The 27,291-nt window shown below is 42.0% G+C and overlaps 1 protein-coding gene across 1 annotated transcript in view; it reads left to right on the forward strand.

The window, feature by feature from the left end:
• The window catches only part of SYNE2 (spectrin repeat containing nuclear envelope protein 2), a 248,849-nt gene that overhangs the window by 130,878 nt on the left and 90,680 nt on the right, over positions 1–27,291 (forward strand). Inside the window, exons 53-65 of the mRNA XM_072116513.1 lie at positions 616–863; positions 2,617–2,785; positions 4,727–4,873; positions 7,061–7,201; positions 7,277–7,459; positions 9,041–9,178; positions 10,539–10,724; positions 13,016–13,138; positions 14,464–14,646; positions 15,130–15,213; positions 16,076–16,258; positions 17,001–17,072; positions 26,554–26,736. Of these exons, the coding sequence (XP_071972614.1) occupies positions 616–863; positions 2,617–2,785; positions 4,727–4,873; positions 7,061–7,201; positions 7,277–7,459; positions 9,041–9,178; positions 10,539–10,724; positions 13,016–13,138; positions 14,464–14,646; positions 15,130–15,213; positions 16,076–16,258; positions 17,001–17,072; positions 26,554–26,736 (2,040 nt within the window). The remainder of the gene's footprint in view (positions 1–615; positions 864–2,616; positions 2,786–4,726; positions 4,874–7,060; positions 7,202–7,276; positions 7,460–9,040; positions 9,179–10,538; positions 10,725–13,015; positions 13,139–14,463; positions 14,647–15,129; positions 15,214–16,075; positions 16,259–17,000; positions 17,073–26,553; positions 26,737–27,291) is intronic.

A 27,291-nucleotide genomic window follows, 5' to 3' on the forward strand; every position in this document is an offset into this window, starting at 1 on the left:
AAAAGGAAGAGCACAGGAGAGAGCAGGTGCTGAACTACAGGAAATACTTCACACTATTTGCTTCTCTTCTGCCCTGTTCTTCCTGTGTCGCTCTCTTGTCTCCTCCGCCCTCCTGTCACTATCGACTACACGGCCATCTTAGTAGAGCAAGAGAGGAAGGAGGGACAGGACTTCTAGTAAGGAGGCCTCTGCCTGTGATGCAGCAGCACATACAGATATCTGGTATTCCAGTACAGCTGATAACTCCAGTCTAGTACACTGAGCTTACTCCTCTGAGCTTCAGCAGGGAGTTGGCCCATCGAAGGATTTTCTAGTCCTCCGGTGGACCAGTCCGATACTGAACAAGTCTTAAACTGTTGGGTTTGTAAAACGACCAACGTTGGTGGTACACATTCATACATGTCTAGACAGAGATTAGCACTATTTTTATAAACCATATTTTTTGGTTCTTTGTGGACAATCCACATAAAAAGGGTTGTGGTCTTTTCATTGTAAATGGTAAGTTTTCTCTGGTCGGAACCTTAAGATCAATTCTGAAGCCAGGAAGCCAGTGAAAGAAAACCAAGTTTACATTGTTCAAATTTAAAGACTTTCCATCACAATCCTATCTTATAGATGGAGCGTGAGGTCATACTTCTAGATAACTGCCAAGACGAGACCCTGGATAAACCTGATGTCAAACAGAAAACAGCACAACTCCTAAAATCAGTCACCGAAATCTGCCTGTTTGAGGAGACTGTGAAAATGCAGCGGCTGCAGCTGTCACTATTGATCTATCGAATCCAGAATATTTTGGGAAAAGCAGAGGGCAACAGAGAGACAGCAATCAAGGAGATCAATTCAATGCAAGACAAGTGTAAAGTGTAAGTGTTGATTGTTACTAGACAGTGGTGTATCTATATGGATTGTAGCGTTTATAGCTGTTAGTGAACGGATTAATTGGTTATTGCTTCCGATCTCCAGGTAATAAGCAGTCCTTCGGATCAGTTATTAAATGAAATTCCAATAAATCCACTTAAATCTCCCATTCTCTAAGTAGCGCCATGTAGGATGTTACAAAGAATTACTGAGCAATATTAATGTGAATATAAAGCATTGGGGGTTACATAGAAAACTTACTCTTAGCTACAGCATCATATACAGATTCTCTCACTTCTTCCTCACATACCTGCAGTGCTAATCCAATGGACTTGTCAGAAAATTTATGTTTATGATACAGTTGGGGATTACTGATGGGACTTTGGTTTAAAGTTATAAAAATCATCACTACACCCCACAGGAGTACTAAGCAATTAAATGTTTTGCCAGACTGATGGTTTTAGGCACTTGTCAGTCAGATACATTACAATGACGTATATATAATTGAAGATATTTTTGGTTAGTGTTGTTCTACATTACCTGACTCTAAATTGGGCTCTTCACATAATTGTATCAGTCTCTTCTGTATAAATTACAGATGTAGACATTCGGTTACTAGTAGAGGCCGAATCGAAAAAACAACTGACCTAATGACAAGCCCTTTGTATAATATATCATGCATTTAATGGCCTGAGTAAAGGAGACCCTTCTCCAAAAAAGCACCCACTAAATCATTACCAATGATAGGGAAGGAGGGGGCAAAATGAACACGTCCCTATTTCCTACTAGCTTCTAAAGATGGAAAAAGCTGCCACACATTATAATGTCCAGTATTGTTTAGCAGTGTATGGTGGTATTATTTTATATTGAACAGTAGCATTATGTGGGCTATTTGGATAATGTATACTGTATAATTTTGAGCATGTAAGGCGCTAAGTATGCCTTATACAATAATTATCTAAAATAACTAAAATTGACTAAAATATTAAGAGTGGGGGGCTCTATTTTATTTCTTTCCTCATATGTTTAAAGTTGGCCTGTACAAGGTCATTGGTCCAATCTGTGTCTCACCTGTCAGGATTCAAGGTCAGTGGACCCCCTTGACCACTGCAGACGATAACACAAGCCAACACCCGGGACTGGAAGTGGCACCTGGTCTTCACCAGAGCCCGCCATAAAGCAGGATGATCTTGCTGCGGCGTGGTGCCACCAGGTCGTTCCACAGGTGCAACTTGCCCGCGGTGTCAGCAAAGGTCGTAGTATAGGATCAGCGGGCAATCTCGTGGTCAGGGACAAGCAGATGGTCAATACAGGCAACAAGGATGCAAAGTCGGGGACGGAGCAGGAGGTCAGGCAGCGGAGGATCGAGGTCAAGCCCGAGATCAAAATACAGGAATTGCAGGCAGGAAGCTTTCTCATAGGCCTGGAGCACTAAGATGCAGCGGGGGTTAATGGGAGCAGCCGGCTGTTCAAGAATCCCAACCCCGCCCTAGGAAACGGGTACGCTTGCGCTGGCCAGCCGGGACGGGAGCAGGAACATGGAGAGGTGAGTGAGAGCTCGGTTGAAGGGGGGTGCCATGGAGAAAGGCGCAGGTGTGCCTGCTATCCAATACGTGGATCGCAGGGGCACAAGTGACATTACCGCAATACCCAGCATATCCTGACCTGCCTTTTATTGGTCACCCATCGCAATTTAGTCTGGTTTTAAGCATACTTCAAAGATGTTAACTTATGACTTCTGAATTTTTTATAATTTAGACTTCTTCAAAAATCTAACAAAAATAAGAAAGAAATTCAAAGAGAACTAAAGGACCGTCAAGCTTTGAAGGATGAATTAGCTGCTGTGAAAAAATCCCTTCAGCAGGTGCCTTCTAAGTTGGAGAACCTGGAGCCAGCGGACGTAGAAACCACCAGAGCAGCATTGCAGGTAGGAACTGCTCTAAGGAAAAAATATCTATTTTCAGATCCTTGATATGCTTTGTTGCATGACTCTAATTAGGATAAACCAAACTTTATTAAATGTGCAGTATGTAATGTTAACACCAGACTGATCTAGCCCCATGCATTCCTTAAGGCCATGGTACCCCAGTTTTATTGGTTTGTGAAATTTGCGCTCTGTGCCGAGGCCATTTGTCCCCTGGGAGTGGCTATAGAGGAGCAGGGGGCGTTGCTAAGTCGAGTGATAGGCTTTTTCATATATTTGAAAAGGACACACATGCTTTTTCCCAAGGGTGAGAGGGGGAACTACTTCTCTATAGGCACTCCCAGGGGACGAGTGCCTAGTCACAGAGCACATGGCACATGAAAGGTACCATATAACATGTCTTTTTTCAAAATTGATTTTTTCTTTTTTAATTCAAAAACTCTTTTGCAGTTTATGTACTGTGTTCTGTGGGGACTGGGAGGTGCTTAAAATGGGTCTCCTGGTGATAGGTTCCCTTTAAGTCTTCCCATACTTAGAGAATATCTCCTTTAATGTTTCCGAGGAGATTAGAATATTCAGTGACTGCATGTACAGAGTTAAGTCATTTGATACTTTATCAGGTCCTTTATCTCTCAGCTTTCTCCAGATAAAGGACAGAAAGCTGATTTACACAAACTGATTAAATAAGGCAGAAAAGATAGAGTAAGGGAAGCATTCAGGAATGCTTTTTTTTAATAAAGTATATTACAAAGTTTACTATTGGCATCTGTAGCATTACTTCATGCTTTTTTTTCGGAAGCTTTAGTAATGCTTTAAAATTAGCTTTTATGCATTATGAAGCAAACATACCTTGAGAATGCTGTAGTTACACTGATGCAGAAACATGTCTTGCTTAATCCCTAAACCAAGTGGTTTTGCTGAAAAAACTGTTATAAAATTAGGATTATGAGGCAGCTCCTGTGGCTGCCCCGACGCTCGCCTCACCCTAATTATGCACTGCTCCAGCCTTGTCCCACCCAGCGTAAGCCGAGAATAGTCATAACTGTGTTGTCCATGACAGGCAGAAATAATCAATCGCTGCATCAACCCCCAGCTGTTCTGTATAGCTTATGTTAATTAGTCCTGTATGGACATCTCAGGAAGCTCATGTAATGTCTCAGCCAGTATGCACCCAGCTTTCCCAAGGTCCTGAATTTTATGAATGTTTTTTGAGAAACACCACTTAAATCAGGGATTGAGCAAGATATGCTTCTGCATCAGTGTAGCTGCAGCATTCTCAAAGTCTGTTTGGTTCACAATAAATAAAACAAATGGTAAATTTCCTTTAGAAAGCCTCTTGCCGGTTTTCAAAATAAGAGTATCACACTTGAGATCTGCAGCAATTCTCAGAGGTTTTGCACAGTGAAGCCTGGACTACATTCCAAATAGTCGGCTGGCTTAGGGCCAGACCAGTTCAGCGGCAACTATCCACCATTCAGAGTAAATCTGATGACTCCAAAACCTCCGCAAAAGAGAGAGGTGAATATTTGTTTACATCTGAATATCGCCCCCTGGGGAATGAGATTGGTAACAAGGACTCAGTCATCAGACTGTCTTCGCATTTAATGCATGCTAGCTTTTGCTTAAGTGTGCATTCAGGAAAAGAAGACTTCCATTCTTCTCAGTGAAGAAAAGTCTCAGCTCTAGTGACCTGTATAATTATATGAAAGACGACACGGCTGTCGCCAAGCTGCCTGCTTATTGGACCTCCATTGTACTCATTCTCTTAAATGTCGTTTTTTTTCTTCTCAACAAAGCATCACCTAAGGTGAAAGGAAGAACCCAGACTCTTCTGCGTAGCAAGTTTAATAAGTGGATCTCTATATTAAGCCCATTGCATAATGTAGTCATCCTGCTGAACATGGAATATTTGACTTGATGTAACGTAATGACTCTTTACTACAGGAGATTCAGAGCTTCATTGAAACACAAAAAGAAACAGCAAAACTTGTAATGGAAAAAGTCAGCGCCCGATATGCAGAACATTCTCCGATTGAAGTTCTTTCACAAGCTGAGGAATGTCAGACATATTTGCTAGAGATGGAAGAGAAGGTAAGTTACGCCTTACCCTTTACACTTTACACTTTACCCTTGAGAGCAGGGAACAATTCCATATATATTGTTCTTTCGAAAATAGTGCCACATCTGTCTACAGGTTGTGTCTGGTACTGCATACAGCTCTGTGCAGTTTAAAGTTGCAGTAAAGTACAATATCATCAAAAATGTATGAACAGGGGTGACCCTGTTTGTGCAAGCTACAGTATCAACCATGATTTTATAATCCAGTTTAGCCCTATTAAAATTTGAAAATCAGTAGACAACTCTATAATGATTATCAGGATAGACTTTTTTAATAGGTACGGGCATATCAAATATAAAGGGGTGTACCAAGTACTCCACAAAATAGAGAATAACAGTTTTAGTGGTGGGGTCTGACCACTGCGTCCCCCAACAATCAGTAGAATAGTGGATCGAGTTCTCACTAACTACAATAGAGGTAGGTTGAGCATGCAGACTGCCACTTCATTAAAAAACCATGGGAATATAATTGGAAATTTAGCAATAAGATGTCCAGCACAGCCCCCTAATTAATGAGACGTCCATTACAGCCCCCTCAGTAATAAGACGTCCATTACAGCCCCCTCATTAATGAGAAGTCCAGCACAGCCCCCTCATTAATGAGAAGTCCAGCACAGCCCCCTCATTAATGAGAAGTCCAGCACAGCCCCCTCATTAATGAGAAGTCCAGCACAGCCCCCTCATTAATGAGAAGTCCAGCACAGCCCCCTCATTAATGAGAAGTCCAGCACAGCCCCCTCATTAATGAGAAGTCCAGCACAGCCCCCTCATTAATGAGAAGTCCAGCACAGCCCCCTCATTAATGAGAAGTCCAGCACAGCCCCCTCATTAATGAGAAGTCCAGCACAGCCCCCTCATTAATGAGAAGTCCAGCACAGCCCCTCATTAATGAGAAGTCCAGCACAGCCCCCTCATTAATGAGAAGTCCAGCACAGCCCCCTCATTAATGAGAAGTCCAGCACAGCCCCCTCATTAATGAGAAGTCCAGCACAGCCCCCTCATTAATGAGAAGTCCAGCACAGCCCCCTCATTAATGAGAAGTCCAGCACAGCCCCCTCATTAATGAGAAGTCCAGCACAGCCCCCTCATTAATGAGAAGTCCAGCACAGCCCCCTCATTAATGAGAAGTCCAGCACAGCCCCCTCATTAATGAGAAGTCCAGCACAGCCCCCTCATTAATGAGAAGTCCAGCACAGCCCCCTCATTAATGAGAAGTCCAGCACAGCCCCCTCATTAATGAGAAGTCCAGCACAGCCCCCTCATTAATGAGAAGTCCAGCACAGCCCCCTCATTAATGAGAAGTCCAGCACAGCCCCCTCATTAATGAGAAGTCCAGCACAGCCCCCTCATTAATGAGAAGTCCAGCACAGCCCCCTCATTAATGAGAAGTCCAGCACAGCCCCCTCATTAATGAGAAGTCCAGCACAGCCCCCTCATTAATGAGAAGTCCAGCACAGCCCCCTCATTAATGAGAAGTCCAGCACAGCCCCCTCATTAATGAGAAGTCCAGCACAGCCCCCTCATTAATGAGAAGTCCAGCACAGCCCCCTCATTAATGAGAAGTCCAGCACAGCCCCCTCATTAATGAGAAGTCCAGCACAGCCCCCTCATTAATGAGAAGTCCAGCACAGCCCCCTCATTAATGAGAAGTCCAGCACAGCCCCCTCATTAATGAGAAGTCCAGCACAGCCCCCTCATTAATGAGAAGTCCAGCACAGCCCCTCAGTAGTAGGATGTCATGTCCACTACACCCCCCCAAAGAAAATAATGGCCAGCACAGCCCCCCCCCCCCCCCCCACAAAGAAAATAAGGGCCAGCACAGCCCCCCCCCACAAAGAAAATAAGGGCCAGCACAGCCCCCCCCCCACAAAGAAAATAAGGGCCAGCACAGCCCCCCCCCCACAAAGAAAATAAGGGCCAGCACAGCCCCCCCCCCACAAAGAAAATAAGGGCCAGCACAGCCCCCCCCCCACAAAGAAAATAAGGGCCAGCACAGCCCCCCCCCCCCACAACAAAGAAAATTATGGCCAGCACAGCCCCCTTAAAAATAATAAACCTAGCACTTACCCTTCAGCGCTGCTCTTCTTCTTGCTTCTCCTGACTATTCCTGTCGCAGAATTATGACAAAATATAAATCATTCTACGATGATTCATTTATAGGTTAAACATGAAGTTTTGCAGAGTTCTCCAGAGAACATAATGAACAGAAAGGTGAATGAGATAAAATCAGGTCTGCAGAGTATCGAAATTCACTTAACAGAAAAAAGCCAAAATATTCTCCAAGCCAAAGAACTTCAGAAGGTGAGGACACAAAACTACTCCAAAACATGCAAGTAACCTGCTGAACTATTTTACCACTGTGACTTATTTTCCTAGAAACTCTGGGATGAATTGGATACGTGGCTTTCTAAACTGCATTCACTGGAAGATGAGGTTCAGGAGATGGCGGAGGAGGACCCCAGCCAGGCCCAAGAGTGGATGGATAAACTAACTGAACCATTCAGTCATTACCAGCAAGTCACACACCTAGTTGAACACAGAAGTGCAAATCTGAACAAGGTGAGAGCTGGGGTGTATACGTCTGGTTTTGTCTGCTGTACTTATCACACTATTCTTTTACTCAATGTTTTCTTTTTGTGTTTGTTTTACAAGGCGGTAAAGTTGGTGTAGGGCTATAAATAAGTGGCAGGCATGACTAAGCTGGAGTATTCATTCCTATATTAATTTGCTGTGTAGTAACAGTTGTTGTGACATTTTTATAAGTAGTCTGTCTATCTATTATCTATCTAGCTAGCTATCCTTTATTTATTGAAAATATAATACCAATAAACATCAAAACCATATTTCTTATTATATACCCCTATGTCTTTCTTTTCAATGTTGCCACCTGCTGTATGTCAGGTGTTTTAATACATAAAGGGGCACATTTACTTATCTGTCCGAGGAATTCACCCAAAGTGCATTGTCCGAAGATAATGCACTGTGCTGCGATTCACCAATATCTTGCGCCCAATATCTTGCATGTTTTGCTTCCACGCTCAGGTCCGCCAGAGTTCACCTTTATCTTCCCGATGCATGTAAGTGCATTGGATTGCGACACAATTTGAAAGTTAATTCCGCGCTCAGTCCAAATCTGTCGGATCGTCCGACGGCAGGCCCCCCAATTTCTGTTGCATGAAAGCCAGCGCAGCTGCAACACAATCACCAGCGCAAATCCCGAAAACGTCTGAAAACCCGAAGGAAAGTGCGGCCGTTAGTAAATGAGTCCCGAAGTGTTTCTTCAATCTAGACAATGGGGCTTATTTTCTAAGGTCTCGCAGCCGCACTTTCGTCAGATATTCCAACGTTTTCTGGGATTTGGGCCGCTGGGACAAGTATTTAGAAGGGGATTTTGGCACACACAATGACATTTTGGCGCAGCCAAAGCGCCGGCTTCCATGCGACAGAAATTGGCGGGGGGGGGGCGTCAGACTATCTGACAGATTCGGACTGAGCGCGCGATTTAGCTTACAATTTGTGTCGCAAGACCATGCACTTACATGCATCGGGACAATGCACTTTCAGGGATTGTGCCCCAATATCTTGAAAGCCTTGAAGACGTATCCAGTTTGCTAGAACTTTCATTTACAAAGTATTATCTTTGGATGAGCCTGGCAGCAAGTGTTAGATTTCCATGTGGTGTTGGCCAAAGATGGAATTCAATATTTAACAGGGAAAACAACTTTTATAACCACTCTTCACATAGGATAACAAGAATCCCAAACTTGGTGCCACCTTTTTTTTAAAGGGATTTTTTTCCGCAAATTTAATTTCCTATCCCTTCCCGGGAGACTGTTAGTCACAGAAACTGAGTGCCCATTCCACTGCTTATGAATGGGGTGGAGGGGTGTATATGATCACTGCTCCTAGATTTACCAGATCAGCAGTTTTCACTTGACATCACAGTTCTTGTCTGGGCACAAGTGTATTGTGAGGAACAACTCATTCCCCTCAAAAATTCCCCATGAAATAAATTAAAATTATATAACAATACCTATATAATATATATTTAGATTTCATGTTAAACCAGAATCCTAAGTTACTGTTGATAACTGACTACACTTACCAATGTTGACTGGAAAGTAATATTTATGTTGACAGGCTTCAAGTAAACTGGAGGAATATGAAGACACCCTGAAGAGTATCCAAGCCTGGATTCAAAGTACCGATACCCTGTTACATGAGGAGATGAAGGATTGCTCTGCTAAAGTCCTCAACAAACACGTTGTTGCCCTAGAGGTGAGTAGATATGGCTTGTTTATTAATGGTCTGTGACCCAAATTCTTAAAAAACAAGGTTGTCCATGAGATATCTATTATTTAAGAGTTACAGAAAGATCTGGCTCTACATTTGATTTTGAAGCAGACTGTAGCATTCAAGGACTGGACAACAGGGGTCACTAAGACACAGAACAGTTTTAACTAGAAGAATAAAAGGGAGTATTCCCACCCAGGACATTTGGCCTTCATTGGTCCTCATTATGGATCTTTCCCAGTGTATACATGTATGCCCTATTTCAGGATTGGTGATGATTCCAGAGATTGGACTTAACTCTGGGAGAGATTTCAAATATGGGATCAGCAAGTATCCTATAATAACTGACCATTCTCAAAGGGCCCTGTTCACTTCTTAGGGTCTCCCAAGAAAGCTCTCTTCTGGTTGAGAATGTGCAATGGTTGGTGGAACACAATTTCGATCTCGAAGATCTCGAAGGAAGCCAGTAGTTGGATTCCACGCCTTTCAGCCATTTATGTCTTATTTTTTACATATTAAAACTATAATTTTGCCTAGGGAAATGTCCCAGAAGTTGTACAGTTGTACATGTACCAGACTTTTATAAGATATTTAATTTTGATTTTGCATACATTCCGCAGATGAGAATACCTTTTAAAATGTCATTGCTATCTATAATGTAAAAATGTGTGTCGCAGGTGCACCAGCGACCCATATAGTGGGTCGCGGGCTCACACGTGCCTCATGGTGCCTGCTAGCGCAGCGCCTGCGTTGTTCACCTGTCCCCGCTCTGGGTTTCTGTGTGCGCGCGTCCTCATCTCCTACCTGTTGCGACCCCAGTTCTGTTGCTGACTACGCTCCTCCGATGCCTGCCTTGACCTATTGCTACGTCCCCGAACCTGATCCCGTGCTGCCCGTCCTGACCTCCTGCCTGTCCCCAGCTACGAGATTGGCTGCCACCACAGACAAGTCACACCTGTGGAACAACCTGGTTGTACCACACCGCAGCATGACCATCCTGCTTTGCGGCGGGCTCTGGTGAAGACTGGGTGCCACTTAGATTCCGGTTCCAGGTCTTGGCTTGTGTCATCATTCGTGGTGGTTCAGAAGATCCACTACCTCCGATCCTGAAAATGTGGCTCTCAGATATGAAAAGTTTGGCACAAATAGACATGTATGAACTATAGATCAAAAAAAATTCTTACTATACAATCTTTGAAGGTAACCCACTGTTTAAGAAGTGAAAACATATTTCACAGTATTGAATAGAGATTTCAACTCTCCCAACAGTCCAACTACACAATAATGTGCAATGTACAAGGGTCCATGAAGGTACAAAACTAACTAATTGCTTGTCTCCAAACAGATTGCCCTGGATGACTCTGAGCAGAAACAGCAGTTACTTGACTCCATCCAGTCCGAGTTGAGTGAACTGGCCATGATCTTCGAAACTGAGAGCATTGTGGAACGTTTTACTGACGTAAGAAGCAAAGTATTGGATGCAAGGCAAAGAATCCTAAAAGTTCTTCCAGATATTCAAATAATAACACATGTAAGTTCTTCATCTTTTCTTTTGGGTTGGTTGAAATATCAACTTTAGGCTACAAGTAATGGAAAATCATTCCTAATTGCATGTTTAAAAATTCAAACCATGTAAGGTGATGCAAATGATATTTTGTGAGTTTCAGTTACTGTAGGAAATTCCAGAATACTTGTTCTTAAAGACTTTCATGCAAGAAAGTGCTGATCTGCCAATTCTTCTCTCAGTGGGTATGGAAAGTATTAAGACCCCTTTAATCCTTGATGAGATTGATGTCCAGCTGTGTTTAATTTAACTGATTGGAAAATACCTCACAGCTCACAGTGCATGTCAGAGCACATGAGAATCATAATGTCTAAGGAACTGCCCAAGGAGCTCAGAGACAGAATTGTGGCATGACACACATCTGGCCAAGGTTACAAAGGAATTTCTGCAGCACTCGAGGTTCCTAAGAGCACAGCAGCCTCCATAAGCTTTAAATGGAATAAGTTTAGGATGAACACAACTCCTCCTTGACCTAGCGTCCAGCCAAACTAAGCAATCATGGGAGAAGAGCCTTGGTGAGATAGGTAAAGAAGAACCCCAAGATCACTGTGGCTGATCTCTAGAGATGCAGTAGGGGAGATGGGAGAATGTTCACAAAGTCAACTATCACTGCAGACCTCCACCAGTCGGGACATTATGGCAGAGTGAGCCGACGGAAGCCTCTAGTGAGTATCTGACATATGAAAGCTGCATACAGTGTGCAAAAAAACACATGCAGGACTCCCAGACTATGAGGAATAAGATTCTCTGGTCAGTTGAGACGAAGATTGAACTTTTTGGTGTTGATTCTAAGCCGTATGTGTGGAGAAAATAAAGCACTGCTCATCACCTGCAAAATGCAACTCCAACAGTGACACATGGTGGTGGCAGCATCATGCTGTGGGGGCAGGGACAGGGCGACTAGTTTCAATTGAAGGAAATATGAATACAACCAAGTACACAGATATCCCTGATGAAAACCTTTCCCAGAGTGCTCCGGACCTCAGACGGAGCCGAAGGTTCATCTTCCAATCAGACCTTGACCCTAAGCAGTGGTTTTAGAACAACTCTGTGACCATTCTTGACTGGACCAGCCAGAGCCCTGAGTTAAACCCAATTGAACATCTCTGAAGAGACTTGGAAATCGCTTCCACCAACGTTCTTCATCCAAATCCAGGATCTCCAAATCCAGGTGTGAAAAACTTGTTACATCATTCCCAAGACTCCTGGCTGTACCAGCTCAAAAGCTGCTTCTACTTAATACTGAGGAAAGGGTCTGAATACTTATGACCGTGTGATATTTTAGTTTTTCTTATTTAATAAGTTAGTAAAAATATCTACAATTTAGTTTTTTCCTGTCAAGATGGGGTTCAGAGTGTACATTTATGTAAGCTTTTTTTTATCTTCCCAATTGCCTGCAATAAAACCAAGAGCGAAAAGTTAATTTTAGTTTCCATACCCACTGTACATCTCACATAGACACTAACAGTTTGACTAGGAAAGACTTATGCTAGAAGAATATCTATGAATTCTTGGAAAACCAAATTAATATGTATTCACATTTTGTAAAAATTAGAATAGTATATTGTATACTGAATAGTAAATGCCCCAGTTTAATAACCTTTGTTCCATAAGGGAGTATTTATCTCCATCTCTGGTAGATTCAGATTGCCCATTTACTGTATAAAAATGGATGGAATGAATGAGCATTCATGTAATACTACATTTTATCTAGCAGGGGTGCCACAGACAAAATGTACAGACAGTCACAGTTGTCAAATCAGACAAGAAACACAAGTTAATTATACTTATTAAGTTAATTATACTCATTACATAAATATCAGCAATACATGATGATAGCTGAAGTCTTTAGTTAGAAATTAAAGCCACTCTTTAAGGAGCTCATAGGAAGCAACAGTGTGAAAAAATGGCCGATTCCAACCATACCATTTTTATCAACAGTCAATGCCGATCATCCTATTTTTCTCCTGTCCAGTGAAAAATAGATTGCTAAGTGCGATGGACCTGCACAACCTTTCATAAAAGTGGCTGTTCTGTGGGCATTCCCGGTAGGCCATGGGACAGCTGTGAATGAGTATGCAAATGTTTTGAGGTATTGGTGTATTAATAGTTTTTGTGTGAAATGTATGATAATCGCATGGGTTCAGAACCTTCTGTCAAGCTTCTTTTCCAGACACCAGAATGTTTTTTTGAATAATTGCTTTTAATATCCCTATGTCTTGTATGTAAACAATTTGTTTTGTTTGTGTCTATTTTAGGAGGTGCTGGCTATAGAGGATGAAGTTAAAAAGATGGAAAGGACTGTTAATAAAATTAAAACAATTCTGACATCTAACGATATTGATGATATGTCACCCAATGATCACCATGTACATGGACAGGTAAGATGTTTTACAGATATCCAAAATAATATTTAGACTTAAAGGGTTTATGCTTAAATGTCCCTTGCCCTATGCGTTTATCCTGATTTCCCGTTGTGGTTCCATTCCTGACTACTCTGCTGTCAGCCTTGACCTTTTGATCTGCCAATGACCCTGATCCCGTGCTGCCTGTCCCCGACCACGATTTTTTCTCATGATACTTTGCCTTGGCCGCCACCGCGAACAAAGTTGCGCCTGTGGAGTGACCTGGTGGTATCCTGCCACAGCAAATCCAACCCGCTTTGTGGCGGGCTCTGGTGAAAACCAGGGGCCACTTAGATTCCGCTCCAAGGTGTCGGCTGATGTCATCATTCATGGTGATACATGGTGATACCCCTGAATCCTGACATACATACAGAGGTATTGTTTTTGCAGCAGGCATACTTAAGGGGTAATTTCATCAGGGCATTGACATTTAATTTAAATCATCTGCCATATACATACATTTCTTCAATTAATGTTAGTTAAAAAAATGTACCTGTAAGAAGATAATGGGGGTCATTTACTAAGGGCCCGAATCGCGTTTTCCCGACGTGTTACCCGAATATTTCCGATTTGCGCCGATTGTACCTGAATTGCCCCGGGATTGTGTCGCACGCGATCGGATTGTGGCGCATCGGCGCCGGCATGCGCGCGACGAAAATCGGGGGGCGTGGCCGAACGCAAACCCGACGTATTCGGAAAAACCGCCGCATTTAAAAACCGAAAAAGTGTCGCTTGGGGACCGCTTACCTTCACCGGGTCCAAGGTGGTGCATTCAGGCGCGATGAGATGACTTTCAGCGCAGCAGCGCCACCTGGTGGACGGCGGAGGAACTGCCTTCATGAATCCCGGCCGGACCCGAATCCAGAGCAGAGAACGCGCCGCTGGATCGCGAATGGGCCGGGTAAGTAAATCTGCCCCAATATTTCCCTTGGATACGACCACCTTTGTTTTAGGGATTGCACAAAGAAACAAATAGGTGTTAATGGAGACTGGAGCCCCTCGGGCTAATTTGCATAATTTTTAAAGCCTTTTTTTCTTAAAAACAAGGGCATAAGAAGCTTAATGAAGAGCAGATCTTGCCAGAGGGGGCAGACACCAGTATGGTTTACAATCCTTCATCCTGGTGGTAGATGTCCTTTAAGCTGACATAGGCAACTGTAAGATGGCTATATCCTGTTATATAAAATGAAGATTAGAGAAGTCTGGACTACCAGCAGGAGAAAAAAACTGTTCACTGTAACTGCCTGTGAGGAATAGGGAATTCAGTCATGTTTTCATCATGTATCTTCTACACATTTCAGGTCATGCTGGACAACATAAATCACATCAAAAAGACAATTGCTGAGATAGAAGCATACAGGCCAACACTTCCTTTATCGGAATCTGGGGTGCAGTCGCTGTGTGTGTTCAGGAGAATGGTTGTAGTCCTAAAGGAGGCTGAAATGCTGGAAAAAGTTATAATGGAGCAAAATCAACTCTTAGAGGTAACATGAGACACTTTAGGTACCATTGGGACCTTGTTTTTGGTAAACAACGCTATTCTATGCATTATCAATAGAAATAACTATCTACAGAATCCTTATGAATGCAACTTCCTAATTTGTTTATTCAAGATGGAAAGACATAACATAGCAGGGGGTTTGTATAAGTTCTCCTAGCAAAGACAAAAGTTCTGATCATCAATAGCAGACCAGTGGAGTTAGAGTGTAACGAGGTCTGCTGATTGGATGCAAAGCATTATGCATGTGTACAGAATGCGCCTGCTTAGGAGAAGAGCTGCAGTCCCTTGGCACAGCTACTACATAGTGTATGGTGCCATGTTTCAGGCTTGCTCTATGTGTACTGACTCTGGCCTGGCAATCAGCTGGTCACCATGGAGATCTAACGTTAATAGTAGTCATTACTCCAAAAAGATAATGAATTTTCCATTTTGAAATTTGTATTTATTTTAATCCATTTTTTTGCAGCCTATCATAAGTGAAATGTCAGAACTGGAGAAAGAACATGAAAAAGCACAACAGATTTCCAGAGATGATTCATCAGAAATAAAGGTAAATGTACTATGTTCCTATATTTTTGGCTGAATGTTGTACTGTGTAGCAGTGATCGATTTTTACTATAGTGTATATAACCAGTCCCGTCACGGCTTCCTCCTGTGAACCAGAATGGCCTACCCAAGGATTGTCCTCAATTAGAATATAATAGGGCACATTTCCTCACCTGGTCCTGTCGCAATCCCCGCTATGGGTTGCCAAAGATCATGGACTCCAGCACGATTTACTAAGATTGTGCGCCCAATATCCTGCATGTGTAGCTTCCCTGCTCAGGTCCACCTGAGTTCACCTTCTTCTTCCTGGTGCAAGTAAGTGCATTGTCTTGCGACACAATTTAAATGTTAAATCCCATGCTCAGTCCGAATCCGTCGGATTGTCCGACGGCCCGCCCCCGATTTCTGTCGCATGAAAGCCGGCGCCGAAAATCCGATCCCGACACAATGCCCTTCTAAATCCCTGTTCTGGCAGCGTGATCCCTGAAAAGTCGGAAAACCCGACGGAAATGCGACCGCGGAATCCTTAGTAAATAAGCCCCAATGTTTCCATTAACTCATAGTAGAAAGAAAAAAAATGAGCCATTTCTGTAAAGAAAATTCAACTCATATTTAATATCTTTAAATTGTTTTCTGTGGATTATCCCTTTTGTAAACCCATTAAAAACTAAATGTGTTACAGTAATTTTGATGGCTGTCATGAAATACTACAACTTTCTAGACAGACAAGGCTAATAGAGACAGACCCCACATAAATCAGACCCGAATGCCGATCAGTACCCGTGGCCCTGTATTAGAGAAGTCTAATGCACAAAGATCACTCATGGTATGAATGCTTAATAATCTGCTTCCTTATTTTTGTCTAGGAGAAGACTGAAGTATTGAAGAAACACATGGAGAGACTAAACCAGAAGAAGGAGGTGATTCTACTTTCCCAACGCAACTTACTTAATGAACATCTTGAACGCTTAAGCCTGGAGCCTCATGACCAAGACCTGGAATCCATGTTGTCCCCGATAACTGAAGGTGCAGACATCATCCAAATGGAGGTAATCAAAAGTTCCCGTGCTGAGTGTTGAGTACATGCCTGCACAGCTGGAAGCTGCAAACAGTTTGATGATTGGGGTTGAACAGTGTGATTGAGATGGTGGAGCATCAGGATGATACCGGATACCAGCTTCAGGATCCTACCTGTCAACCAACCTTCAGTCTCTTTTACATGAAAAAGGGGGTTCTCTTGACCTCAAAAGAAGTTTTGTTGTTGAGATGTTACTTGTTTCTTATTACGCAATTTTCACTGTATCCTGATTACTGGTGTGTGCCAATACGACAAACCTCTCCATCCAGCCGGTTGACTACTCTAGACACTGCATCTAGATGTCATCAAAGTCACCCATCTACAATATATAAAAATAAACTGCACAGGAAGATGCATACATAATTTATGCTGAATACACTAATGACATACTAATACAAAGGCTGGCGGTCCATTTAGCTCAGAAGCCCACTGGGAGATTCACATATTCACTTGTGGGCCAATTTGAGTCTGGGTATCCTGCATAGGTTCTCATCACAAGAACCCTTAGAACCTGCATGGTTTGTCTCTATGGAACAAACACCATTGAGCCGTTTGCAACTAGTGGGTCCTTGAAAGCTGAATTGAATCTTTGCAGGCATTTAAGTAGAATTTATAACAATTTAACATTTCTTTATAACATGTCTTTAACATTTTTCTTTACAGTAACTTTTGTGGATTTTGCTGACATAGATGTCATTGTTTTTTGTCTTAAGGATCACACAAGGGATTCCTATTTCTTGCCATCATTGACTGAAGAAACAGAAGACTCCACCCTGATTGTAGAGGTAAGAAGGTGTTGTGAAGTGTGTGCAGTTTAATTTGTGTGGTTTATTATTATATATATGTGTCATGTTATTATAGTTATATAATCTCAGGCAATAAAGCATTAGTGGGTAAATAATATATAACTTCTATACTAGGAGTATATTATTAGTAGAAGATTTGGTTATTGCTACGAAGTGGATCTTAAGTTATCAGTTTGCTCTTTAGTGCCTTGCCTCTGCCTGGCCGCTCATTCTGACCATACAATTCCCTCTTGGTGACCACATACTATAACTTCAATTAAAGTTATCTAGTGGTAGTGGAGAAAACTTCCCGGTGCAACAATGAAGTCCTGACACATAGGACTGTAGGGGGTGGCCGTAGCCAGTAATAGTCTGCAGCCAATTACTTGCTACGGTGACCCCCTATGGTCATAATGCAACACTTTATAGTTCCCTAGTATAAGTAAGTCTGATCTTTCTGGAAGTTAGAAAGACTTTTTCTGAAAAGAAGAAAAGAAGTTTTCTGACTTCCAGGCAGCTTTCCCTCAGAACCTGTTTGATGGGTCATCTGTCCAGTATAAGGCAATGTCTTATTTGAACAGCAGATATTTGCATCTGTTGTGTCAGATCAGGGACTGGAGAAGCTGCTTTTGCTAAAACCAGTTATTATTAGGCCTTGTGTGGAAATATGTGGTCAAACGTGTCTGTCACTTGTGAGTGATATGTAGATAAGTTCTCCTGTCACACAACACGTGGCCTGGTATTACAGTTTTGTAGCACCTCTCAGGAGGGTGCAGGATACCTTTCATTAAACTGACAGTAATACAGTGAATGATGCGGATTCGGGGCAGAAGGATGATGCGACTGAGTTTCTTCCTTTGTCCCAGGTAAGACAATGTTTCCCTAAAAATGTAATTAGAACAAAGTGTAATTAGGTTGTGTTTGTTCATATATGTAAAGCACTGTCATGTTAAATGGCGCAGACACTAGGATTTTTCGAAAAGTTAAAATATGTGAAAACCCTATGTGGATAATATATTGTAAAATAACAAGGGGAGAACACCAATGCAATATATTTACTTGTTTATGTCCTGTCTAAACCTAAGGACTAGATATTGTTATATGTTATGGTGGATGATAATCCAAATTTGCGTCCTGATTGGACCCGAACATTCAGCTAGAAGTTTAGGTTCGCCATTCACCATTTAAATGCCACCAGCAAATTTTCCTTGGATGTCACCGGGAGCGACGATCATAGGGAATATGGCTTTGCTGTCGGCATTGAAACAAAATCAACCATTTGAAAAAAAAAAAAATAGAAATAATCACCACTTGATGTTATAAAGTTATAATCAACCGCCCATAGCACGGCGAAAAATCCATCGGTACACACTATGCACTACCCAAAGGAAGAGTGGAGGCTGGGTAGTTTTACCTTATTGCCAGAGCTCTCCAGCCTCCTTAATAAAATTGTGTTTTAAAAGAATAGTTCACAACCACAAGCCCGATGTGGTCTGAAAGACGACTTTCGTATTTTTAATACAACACCATAGTTCAAGGTATTACAGGGCCCGAAATGGTGGCTAGAGCATGTTGGCTATCCTCAGTCATGCTCATAAAAAGTTAAAGTAAACTCATTAATGAACACTCTGCACCCCATCTTGACAGAAATGCAGATATCACATGATTATAAGTATTCAGACCCTTTGCTGTGACACTCATATTTTACTCACATGTTGTCCATTTCCTTCTGATCCTCCTTAAGATGGTTCTACTCCTTCATTGGAGCCCAGCCATGTTTAATTAAAGGGAACCTGTCACCAAGGACCTCATTTTCACTAAAGACAGTTTGCAGAAGCCCTTCACACCAGCAGTGCAAATCTACCTTTCTGCCTTTTCTAAGCATTTGCATTACAATATAATTGTGTGTTATAACTTACCTTGCTCCCTGACAAAATCCTGGGGTAGTCACAGGGGCTGGACCTTGGTTTGGATGCATTTCAAAAAACAACACGTGGCTTGTCTGTGTAACCCACTCCTCAGAGCTTGGCCCCCACCTTTGTGCTCCTGTATAGCTCCTCCTCCTGCTCCTTCTTAGAGGTTAAAGCCTGGTCAGCCTGACCTCATCGGGGGAGGGACAAGCTGTACAGAAGCACAAACATGGAGGACAGCCTCAAACAGGTCACCTGTTTGGTTTGCATGCATTTCAAAAAACAAGTCCAGCCCCTGTGACTACCCCAGGATTTTGTCAGGATGCAAAGCAAGTTACAACACTCAATTATATTGTAATGCAAATGCTTAGAAAAGGCAGAAAGGCAGATTTGCACTGCAGGTGTCATGGGCTGTTACAATCTGTCTTTAATGAAAAATGAGTGACAGGTTCCCTTTAAACTTATTGTACTTTATCAAGAGAGGCACACACCTCAGTGATATTTTTCATGTCAGAGCACATGAAAATCATGAGGTCTAAGGAACTGCCCAAGGAGCTCAGAGACTGAATTGTGGCATGACACAGATTTGGCCAAGGTTACAAAAGAATTTCTACAATGTTCCCAAGAGCACAGTGTCCTTCATAATCCTTAAGTGGAAGAAGTTTGAGACCACCACAACTCTTCCTCGCCCTGGGCGTCCAGCCAAACTTAGTAATGATGGCAGACAAGCCTTGGTGAGAGAGGAAAAGATGAATCTTAAGATCACTTTGGCTGAGCTACAGAGATGCAATAGGGAGATGGGAGATTGTTCCACAAAGTCAATTTTCACCACAGCCTCTACCAGTTGGGGCTTTGTGGCAGAGTGTGCAAGACATATGAAAGCCTGCATACAATTTGCAAGAAAACATATGAAGAACTCCCAGACTGTGAGAAAAAAGATTATCTGGTCTGATGAGACGAATATTGAACTTTATCTGCTGATCACCTGCCAAATACAATCATTGTGCAGTGCTAAAGGAACCTCCTACTGACACTGACCGTTTATAAAATAGTTTTTTTTGGGGGGGGCTCCAATTTTAGTTTTACCAAGGACCCCACTTTGTCTACAACCAGCCCTGCCTATGACGATGTGATATTTTAGTTTTTCTTGTTTAAGAAATTAGAAAAAATATCTACATCTCTGTTTGTTTTCGGTCAAGATGGGGTGCAAAGAATTTTTACCAATTGGATGCAATGAAACAAAGTGTGAAACATTTAAAGGGGTCTGAATACTTTCCGTACCCACTGTACATATGTGATACATTCATGTTGTAATGTCACTGGCACAGATGAGGTTAATAGGATCAGGCTCTACATGGTTGGTACATTTTGTTCACATTTTGACTTAAATACAAAGGTTTACCAAATAAAACTCAGCAGATAACCAACGCTTTCTTTGTTCCCACTGAAAGCCAAGCACTGTCAACAAAGACATCTTGACATGGGCACCACAGAGGTTTTTTCTTTCTGGAGTTGCATGTGCTAACAAGATCATTGAAAAGGTGATGAGAATACTTCATCTTGGCTTCCTGAAATACAGAGTGGAAAAGGGATGATACGTCGGGCTGGATACTGGCAACTCTCTTAAAGATCCTCTTTCTATTAAAGTTGTTATCTATTTGGCAAGATCATTGTGACATTTATATGCATAGTACAATGTAATACCCCCTTAAGCTATTAATGGGAGCTGCAATGTGATGTACACTGATGCCAGGATCATCTGAGGAGTAACATCAGGCTTCAGGACCCCAATTCTAATCCCATCGTGTACCTTGGGTTGTGAATAATAGGCTTGGGTTCACAATCTCTATTCTTCACCAGAGAGCAGATCAAGTATGTAGTTAATGTTCATATTGGGACAAATAATCTCATAAATATTTAAGTGAGTGGACATTATTAATCGCTAACAGTCCCAAATATGCCAGAATTGTCCTAGATTCTTGAAAATCGCACTGGGTCCTATGCTGAAAATTGGGGGGGGGGGGGGGGGTTCCAAAATGTATTGTGGCTGGGGACAGGACTCAAATACTCTCATTTTGAAAATGGGGTCCCCCAATAATAAAAAAAAAATTGTATGAAACAGTGTTACATCAAAAAGGTGGTAAAAACCACAAAAAGATGATAAAAAACTGAATTTATTTATGTCAAACCTGAGAATAGCTGTTACTTTTGGTCTTAATAACCATGAAAACAAAAACTTTGGGGGTCATTTATAATTAGTGTTGCAAGGTTCATTTTTTGGCGATAGAACTGTGTGCTGTAATAGACTGATTTTTTTATAGCGTCTCACAGGCTTTATAAATTGGCGGACAGCAAAAGTGTGTGAAATAACTCCACATTTATGAAGGAGAAATAGAACTTGGTAGACTTTTTTGGGTGTATGGGTGCTATACAAATTGCACCAAAAGTGTCAGGGAATCTAGAAGAACAGCAAAAGTATCGGTATTCAAAAGTTGCGCCCAAATTGAGCGACAAATAAAAAACCTGCATGTTGTAAAAGAAGCTAATTTCCGATGAGACAGAAAAAATGTCCACCAAAAGGGGCATTCTGGTACACAGTTGGATCTTGTGCCACAATTCTGCCTGCACAATAATTCTAAAGCATGAAGAAACGGCACAGGAAAAAATGGTGCATTCTGCCTGAGCAGTGCAAGGGGCATCAGATTCATGAAGAACGTGCGCCACATTTTTTTGAATCTGTCACACACTGCACCCTCTACAGGTAAATTTCACGTAGTGCAGTTTGCATTATTTTTGATAAATGTGGCTCATTGGGACCAAGGAGTCAAGTCTCTCATTGGCAATGTCCATAGTGAGAAGAAGTTAACTCTATTAAAAGTTTTTGGGGCTGGCTGAAACAGTGAGGAGGAAATGAGATGTAAGGACCCCAATTCTAGACATCATTGGGCTCCAGCAATCACCAATCCTGTGGTCTTGTATGTGTTGTCTTCTTGGGTTAGTAATCTCACACTGTTGGGAAAAGAAAACAATTTCTCCTTTTGCACCACAGCAACAGCGGCTCCTAAGACGTGAGAACACGGAGATGTTGTGGCTGCTGTTGTCAGTGAATCTGCTGGTACCAGTACCGTTGCAGGTCAGGGTGGGAAAACATTGGTCGTGATAGGGTAGCAGCAGTTCTTGTTTCCAGTCCATGTAGCGGCTAGAAAGCTGCTGTGGTATGTATGATATAGGTGTGGATGGTGGACATTAGATTTCTATTATCATATGAGTGCACAATGCCTATTAGTGGCTGTGTAAATATATTGGCTGCATTTATTATATTTCCTTACGGTGCCTTGTGCGCCATTTTTAGGAAGTGTCGGTACCAGAATATTGCTCCTTTTCTATCACTTCTCTTTGGATTGCTTAATTATGACGCAGCTTGGTAATCCCACCACTTTTCCTGCACCTCTCGGTTCCAAAGACATCCAAAGTCAGTTATGACCCTTAATTATGGCGCAGGCAGAATTGTGGCACACGATCCAACTGCCATGCACCAAAAATCTAAAATATCACTCTTGGCAAGATTAACGCACAATTTGTGTGCCACAATAACAAACCATGTGACATTAATGAATGACCCCCTTAGGTTTTGCCTGGGATAACTGGAGAATGGAGGATATCTGTAGATATTTGACAAGCTGATTCTGCACTGGTAGCCACATTCAATGTCTTCTTTAAAGTGTCAGCCTGTGAAGCAGCAGGGCATATATCCACTTCATACCTCTGACCCAGGCAGTAATAAGCCATTTCAGTATCATATCTGGTTAATCATTACAAAACCTCCCGCTCTTGCATACAAGTGAGAGTTCTCCTTCCTTGTGTTCCTGTACACTAGTGAGGTGCTGTGTGCAATATTTCCTTTTGCATAAGCAGCTGGCGTCTTTCTCCTGCATGCAGACCAGGGTACGCTGGCACAGCTCACAGGCGGCCCTGTCATCCTGGCATCAGAGCTAAAGCATAGGACAGTAAAGAAGTTTCTGTTCCGGGCCATTGCAGCTACAGCAAAACCTGCTCACCAAGTTTGTTTTAAACTCTAGTGAAGGATGAATGAAGATGATAAAAGATTATTGTGAGTATCCACAGAGAAAAGAAGCTGCTGATCTCACCCGGTAGACACAGAGCGAAGCATTGTTATGACATTCCATGCTGGGCTGTCCTCCTAGTCTAAGCAAACTAGATAGAAGCTGGAGGAGCTGGGTTTGGGCAGGGGTGCAGAAGGGGCTCAGCATATATAATTTTATGCTTTTTAAATTGAAGCTTAAATTACAGGCTAATTGTACCCTCTCTTTCATGTGCTAGTCAGGGGATTAGAAGTTGTTAAAACCCACCGACTCAAAAAAGGTAGCAAATTCTAGGAATGTATTCGCCATGTAAAACTGTGTATAAGCTTTGGAAGGCAGTCACGTCCCTTCGTGTGCCATTTACATTACTACTTATGTTGTGGTCTTGAGGACAGATCTTCTCAAAGGCAAAAATCACACGGTCATATACGCTCAATCTTTTATTATTTTTTTTAATTATTATTATTTTGTTTGTTTGACAGTTTTGGGCTTGCTTGTCAAAGGTATGTGTTTGGTATTGCACCCGTCTGATTTGTAGAATTGCAATATACCAAAAACATCCCGTACATTACAGAGGCTCATTTTTCCTGCTTTTAATATAATAGTAAATGTAGGTAACAGTTGTCTGTACTCTTGGGTTTCCCCTACGGGTAAATGCAATGTTTGCAGATAGTCACAAAAATGTACAATTTTGTGATAGTATATATAGGCTACACTTCCACTAACTTTTGCTAAAATTTCTGCTATTGTATATCACAGCAGTGATTGTGTTAACACTAAACTATTGTGGTTACTGCCTGTTGCCCCAGGCTTATGGGTGTGTGACCTTAGTAGTAGGGTATAGCCATAACATCGCCATTTATATTGTTTAGCATTATATTTTGACATTTTATAACATGGCTATTAGATTTCTTATGGTCTGTTGTTAGTCAGTGTATGATGGTATTATTGGAGTATTGTACTAATATTTTTGCACTGCACAGGTATATGTACTAAACCTGGACTTATGGTAGACCACCATTAGTTTAGTGCATTAGTTGATGCAGGAAATTAGACCTCTGAGGATTGTGACTTAAAGGACACCAGTCATCAGGTCTGTGTCACTAGTCCTGTCACCACTACCTGTTGGAGCAGCTCACAAGGATCCATCCCAGCCTTTATCTAGTTATTTCATACATTAATCATTGTAAAATCATCTATTCTTTATCATATAAATGAGGCTGGTCACATGGTCAGAGGCAGTGATGTCACCCCTGTTCCCCCTCCCCTCTCCTCCCCTGCTCATGTCTGTGTGTAATGTATAGTAAAGCATTGCTAGTGTGTGTGCTGTATCTGCTGACATGCTGCATCCTCCTAATATACAGGTGAGAGACACAGACATCAGCTACACATGAATCTGAAATGTTCTGCTGTAACATGGCTGCCTGGAGCTGCTGTATCTCTCCTAAACACACACATGCACACACAGGCTGCAGGGGGCGTGGCCACCAGCACCAGGAAGCACATCATTATACAGCCTCACACCATTATACAGGCTGTCAGTCATGCACTGGGGGTGTGGCTGTGCCTCCCACTCATGAATAGAGTGGACAGCTTGAATATGCTAATGCTTCATTGGACATTTCACAGGTCATTTGCATACAGCAAGGGATAGAGGCAATGCTCTCTAATGGCAGTTTATGAAAATATATTTAGTTTAGGGGGGTTATTTTGCATGACGGGATCTCTTTAATATGACTGTATTGTTCCTAGGCCTCCATAGTTATGCAAAGGTTTGTAAAAGGAAGAAAAGAATACGACTCCTCTATGGTATATCAGGTGTGATTTCAAAAGGGAGAGACATCCATGTAGATTTCTATGCAAAGGGATAGAATATTTACAGAATATGCAATAAGGAAATAGTTAGTGAACAGATATGAACTGAGGTGATGCCCAGTCAGTATACACCGGGACCAGTAGATTATATAGAAACTTGTTAGTTACATGTTTTGTGGCCTAAGGAATATAGAGAGTAATTAAAGGAAGCAGCCTAAGACTGTATGTTACTATTAATATTTCCTTCCCATAAACCCACTATACATTCATGTTCTTGTTCTATCTTCTTCTTTTTAAGTTGCTTCAACTTCTTATGGGTATGTGATCGCGTTGTAGAATAGCTGTAGCCATTCTACATATATCAGAAACAAGCCCCAATCACTGGCTTCTGCGTGTAATGCCGCAATTTTGTCTTGGCCAAGGGATGGGGGTAGATGGGGACAAGGTTGATTTCTGCCCCATGATTTGCAACAATAAGTGACATGTCAATGTGTCTCTTTATAATGTGTGTATGAGATTTTATTGAAAGATTTTATTAAAAAATGTAATATACTGCAATGCTACTGTATGCGTCGGATTTACAGTGCAGCACAGCAAATCCATCACACAGTCTGTGTTGTGAATATTGTGAGGTGAGGAAATGCTTCTAGGGATGATTAGGGATGAGATAACTCGTTCAGGTGACCTGAACGCTCACCGGAGGCACCAATGGCGGGTGTTGCTTGCATAGTTTGCAGGTGTTACTTGGCATAGCCACAAACATTAAGGCGTCATAGGGGAGCAAAGATCCTAGAGTAGATGGTGTATGGTAAATGCTTTGCTGGCAGCATTTAAAGAGTTAATGGGGATCAGTGGCAGCACCAGAGGATGGTGAAGGATAAGCCTGAACGCCGAACTTCTGCCTGAGTGTTCAGGTCCGCTCATCACTAGTTACGATACATGTACACTTAGTTGCATTGCAACAATTTACACAAAGTCAGTCTATATGATCACATGATAATATGTTCTGCGTCCATGATTTTGCAGATAGCGATCTCTTGTTATGTACTTTATTGAATGAGTATTTACATTGTAATATCTCATTCGATTGCAACCCAATCCAGTGCATGTAACAGCATGCGATAGAGCACACTTATTAGGTTTCATTAGGTAAAACCCCTTGTATACAATTAAGGGCACAGGCAAGGAAGGGCATGAGACTAATCAATCTGTGGTTAACAGCAGGCCCTATAAAGGCACCCAGCTTATCTGCACACCCGAATGGCAAATAGGCGGTTTTAATAAGTTGAATTGCCATTCCTGATTCTGGGAAAGCTGGATGACAATGAGACGTTAGCAAGGCAATTGATTGGGGTAATTGTCTTTCATGTGAGCTGTGGGCCCAGTCTACAATTAATACTTCTCGTCATGAAATGGGTTAGTAGTCTACAGTGAGTTTACTCTCTGTGCTAAAATAATATGTGAGCAAATGCAGATGAGCTGCCAGGGAACCTGTTGACATTAGATCACATGAGATGTTTTTCCCTCTCTACAACAGGGAATAAGCCGTTGGTTCAGCTCCGCCATATGTGTGTGTATTGCAGCATTTGCAGTGTTTGCTGCAGACTTTTTTGGCTTTGTCCTCTAATGCACCTGTTGTGGGTTTTCTTTCAGGAACAACTGGGAGATGCCGGCAAAACGGTGTCTGGCGTTCAGCCCGAAATGATCCTGAGTGACTGCCAGGGGAAGGTAACAGAGGTGGAGCTCTGGCAGCGGAAGGTGAAGCTGTCACTAGAGGAGAGCAGGCAGGACCCAGATATGTTACAGAGCATGGAAGAGCAACTTGCAGAGTGTCAGGTAGGATGACGTGAGGTCAGAGGTCATGTCGCTGCACCTTCCTTATGGAATGTAAAGAGAGACTAACACAACTTCACTTCCACTCTCATATATACTGACACAATACTTCCTATGCATTCTATATTTTTACAACTGAGCTGACCCCAAAGGCCTCATTCACATACATGTGAATGTAGTAGTAACACAAAGTTCAGCACTACTACTTGGTGATTCAGTTATTCCTCACCAGCTTAAAGATGTCAGTGAATGGAAACATTCCTCTTTCCTTTTATAGGCTGATACTCTTGGAAGAGCTTGGGCTCTCTTCACAATGACTTTTTACCTCACATAAGACAGACATACTATTGAATTGTCATCAATTAAATGTATTTGTTTATTAGCCTGAAAAGTATCGATGAGCTACCTGAAAGCAGGCAACCTGCATCGGCTTTTGAAGGAACACATTTTATATAGCACTAGTCACTTTAGACAAATTCATTATTTATTAATTATTTAATATAGTAAATGTTTTTTTTAGTCCTAGAATGGGGCAGATTTGTGTCAGCTAACCAGAAG

The sequence above is a fragment of the Engystomops pustulosus genome, chromosome 7 (assembly GCF_040894005.1).
Source record: "Engystomops pustulosus chromosome 7, aEngPut4.maternal, whole genome shotgun sequence".
Lineage (NCBI taxonomy): Eukaryota > Metazoa > Chordata > Amphibia > Anura > Leptodactylidae > Engystomops > Engystomops pustulosus.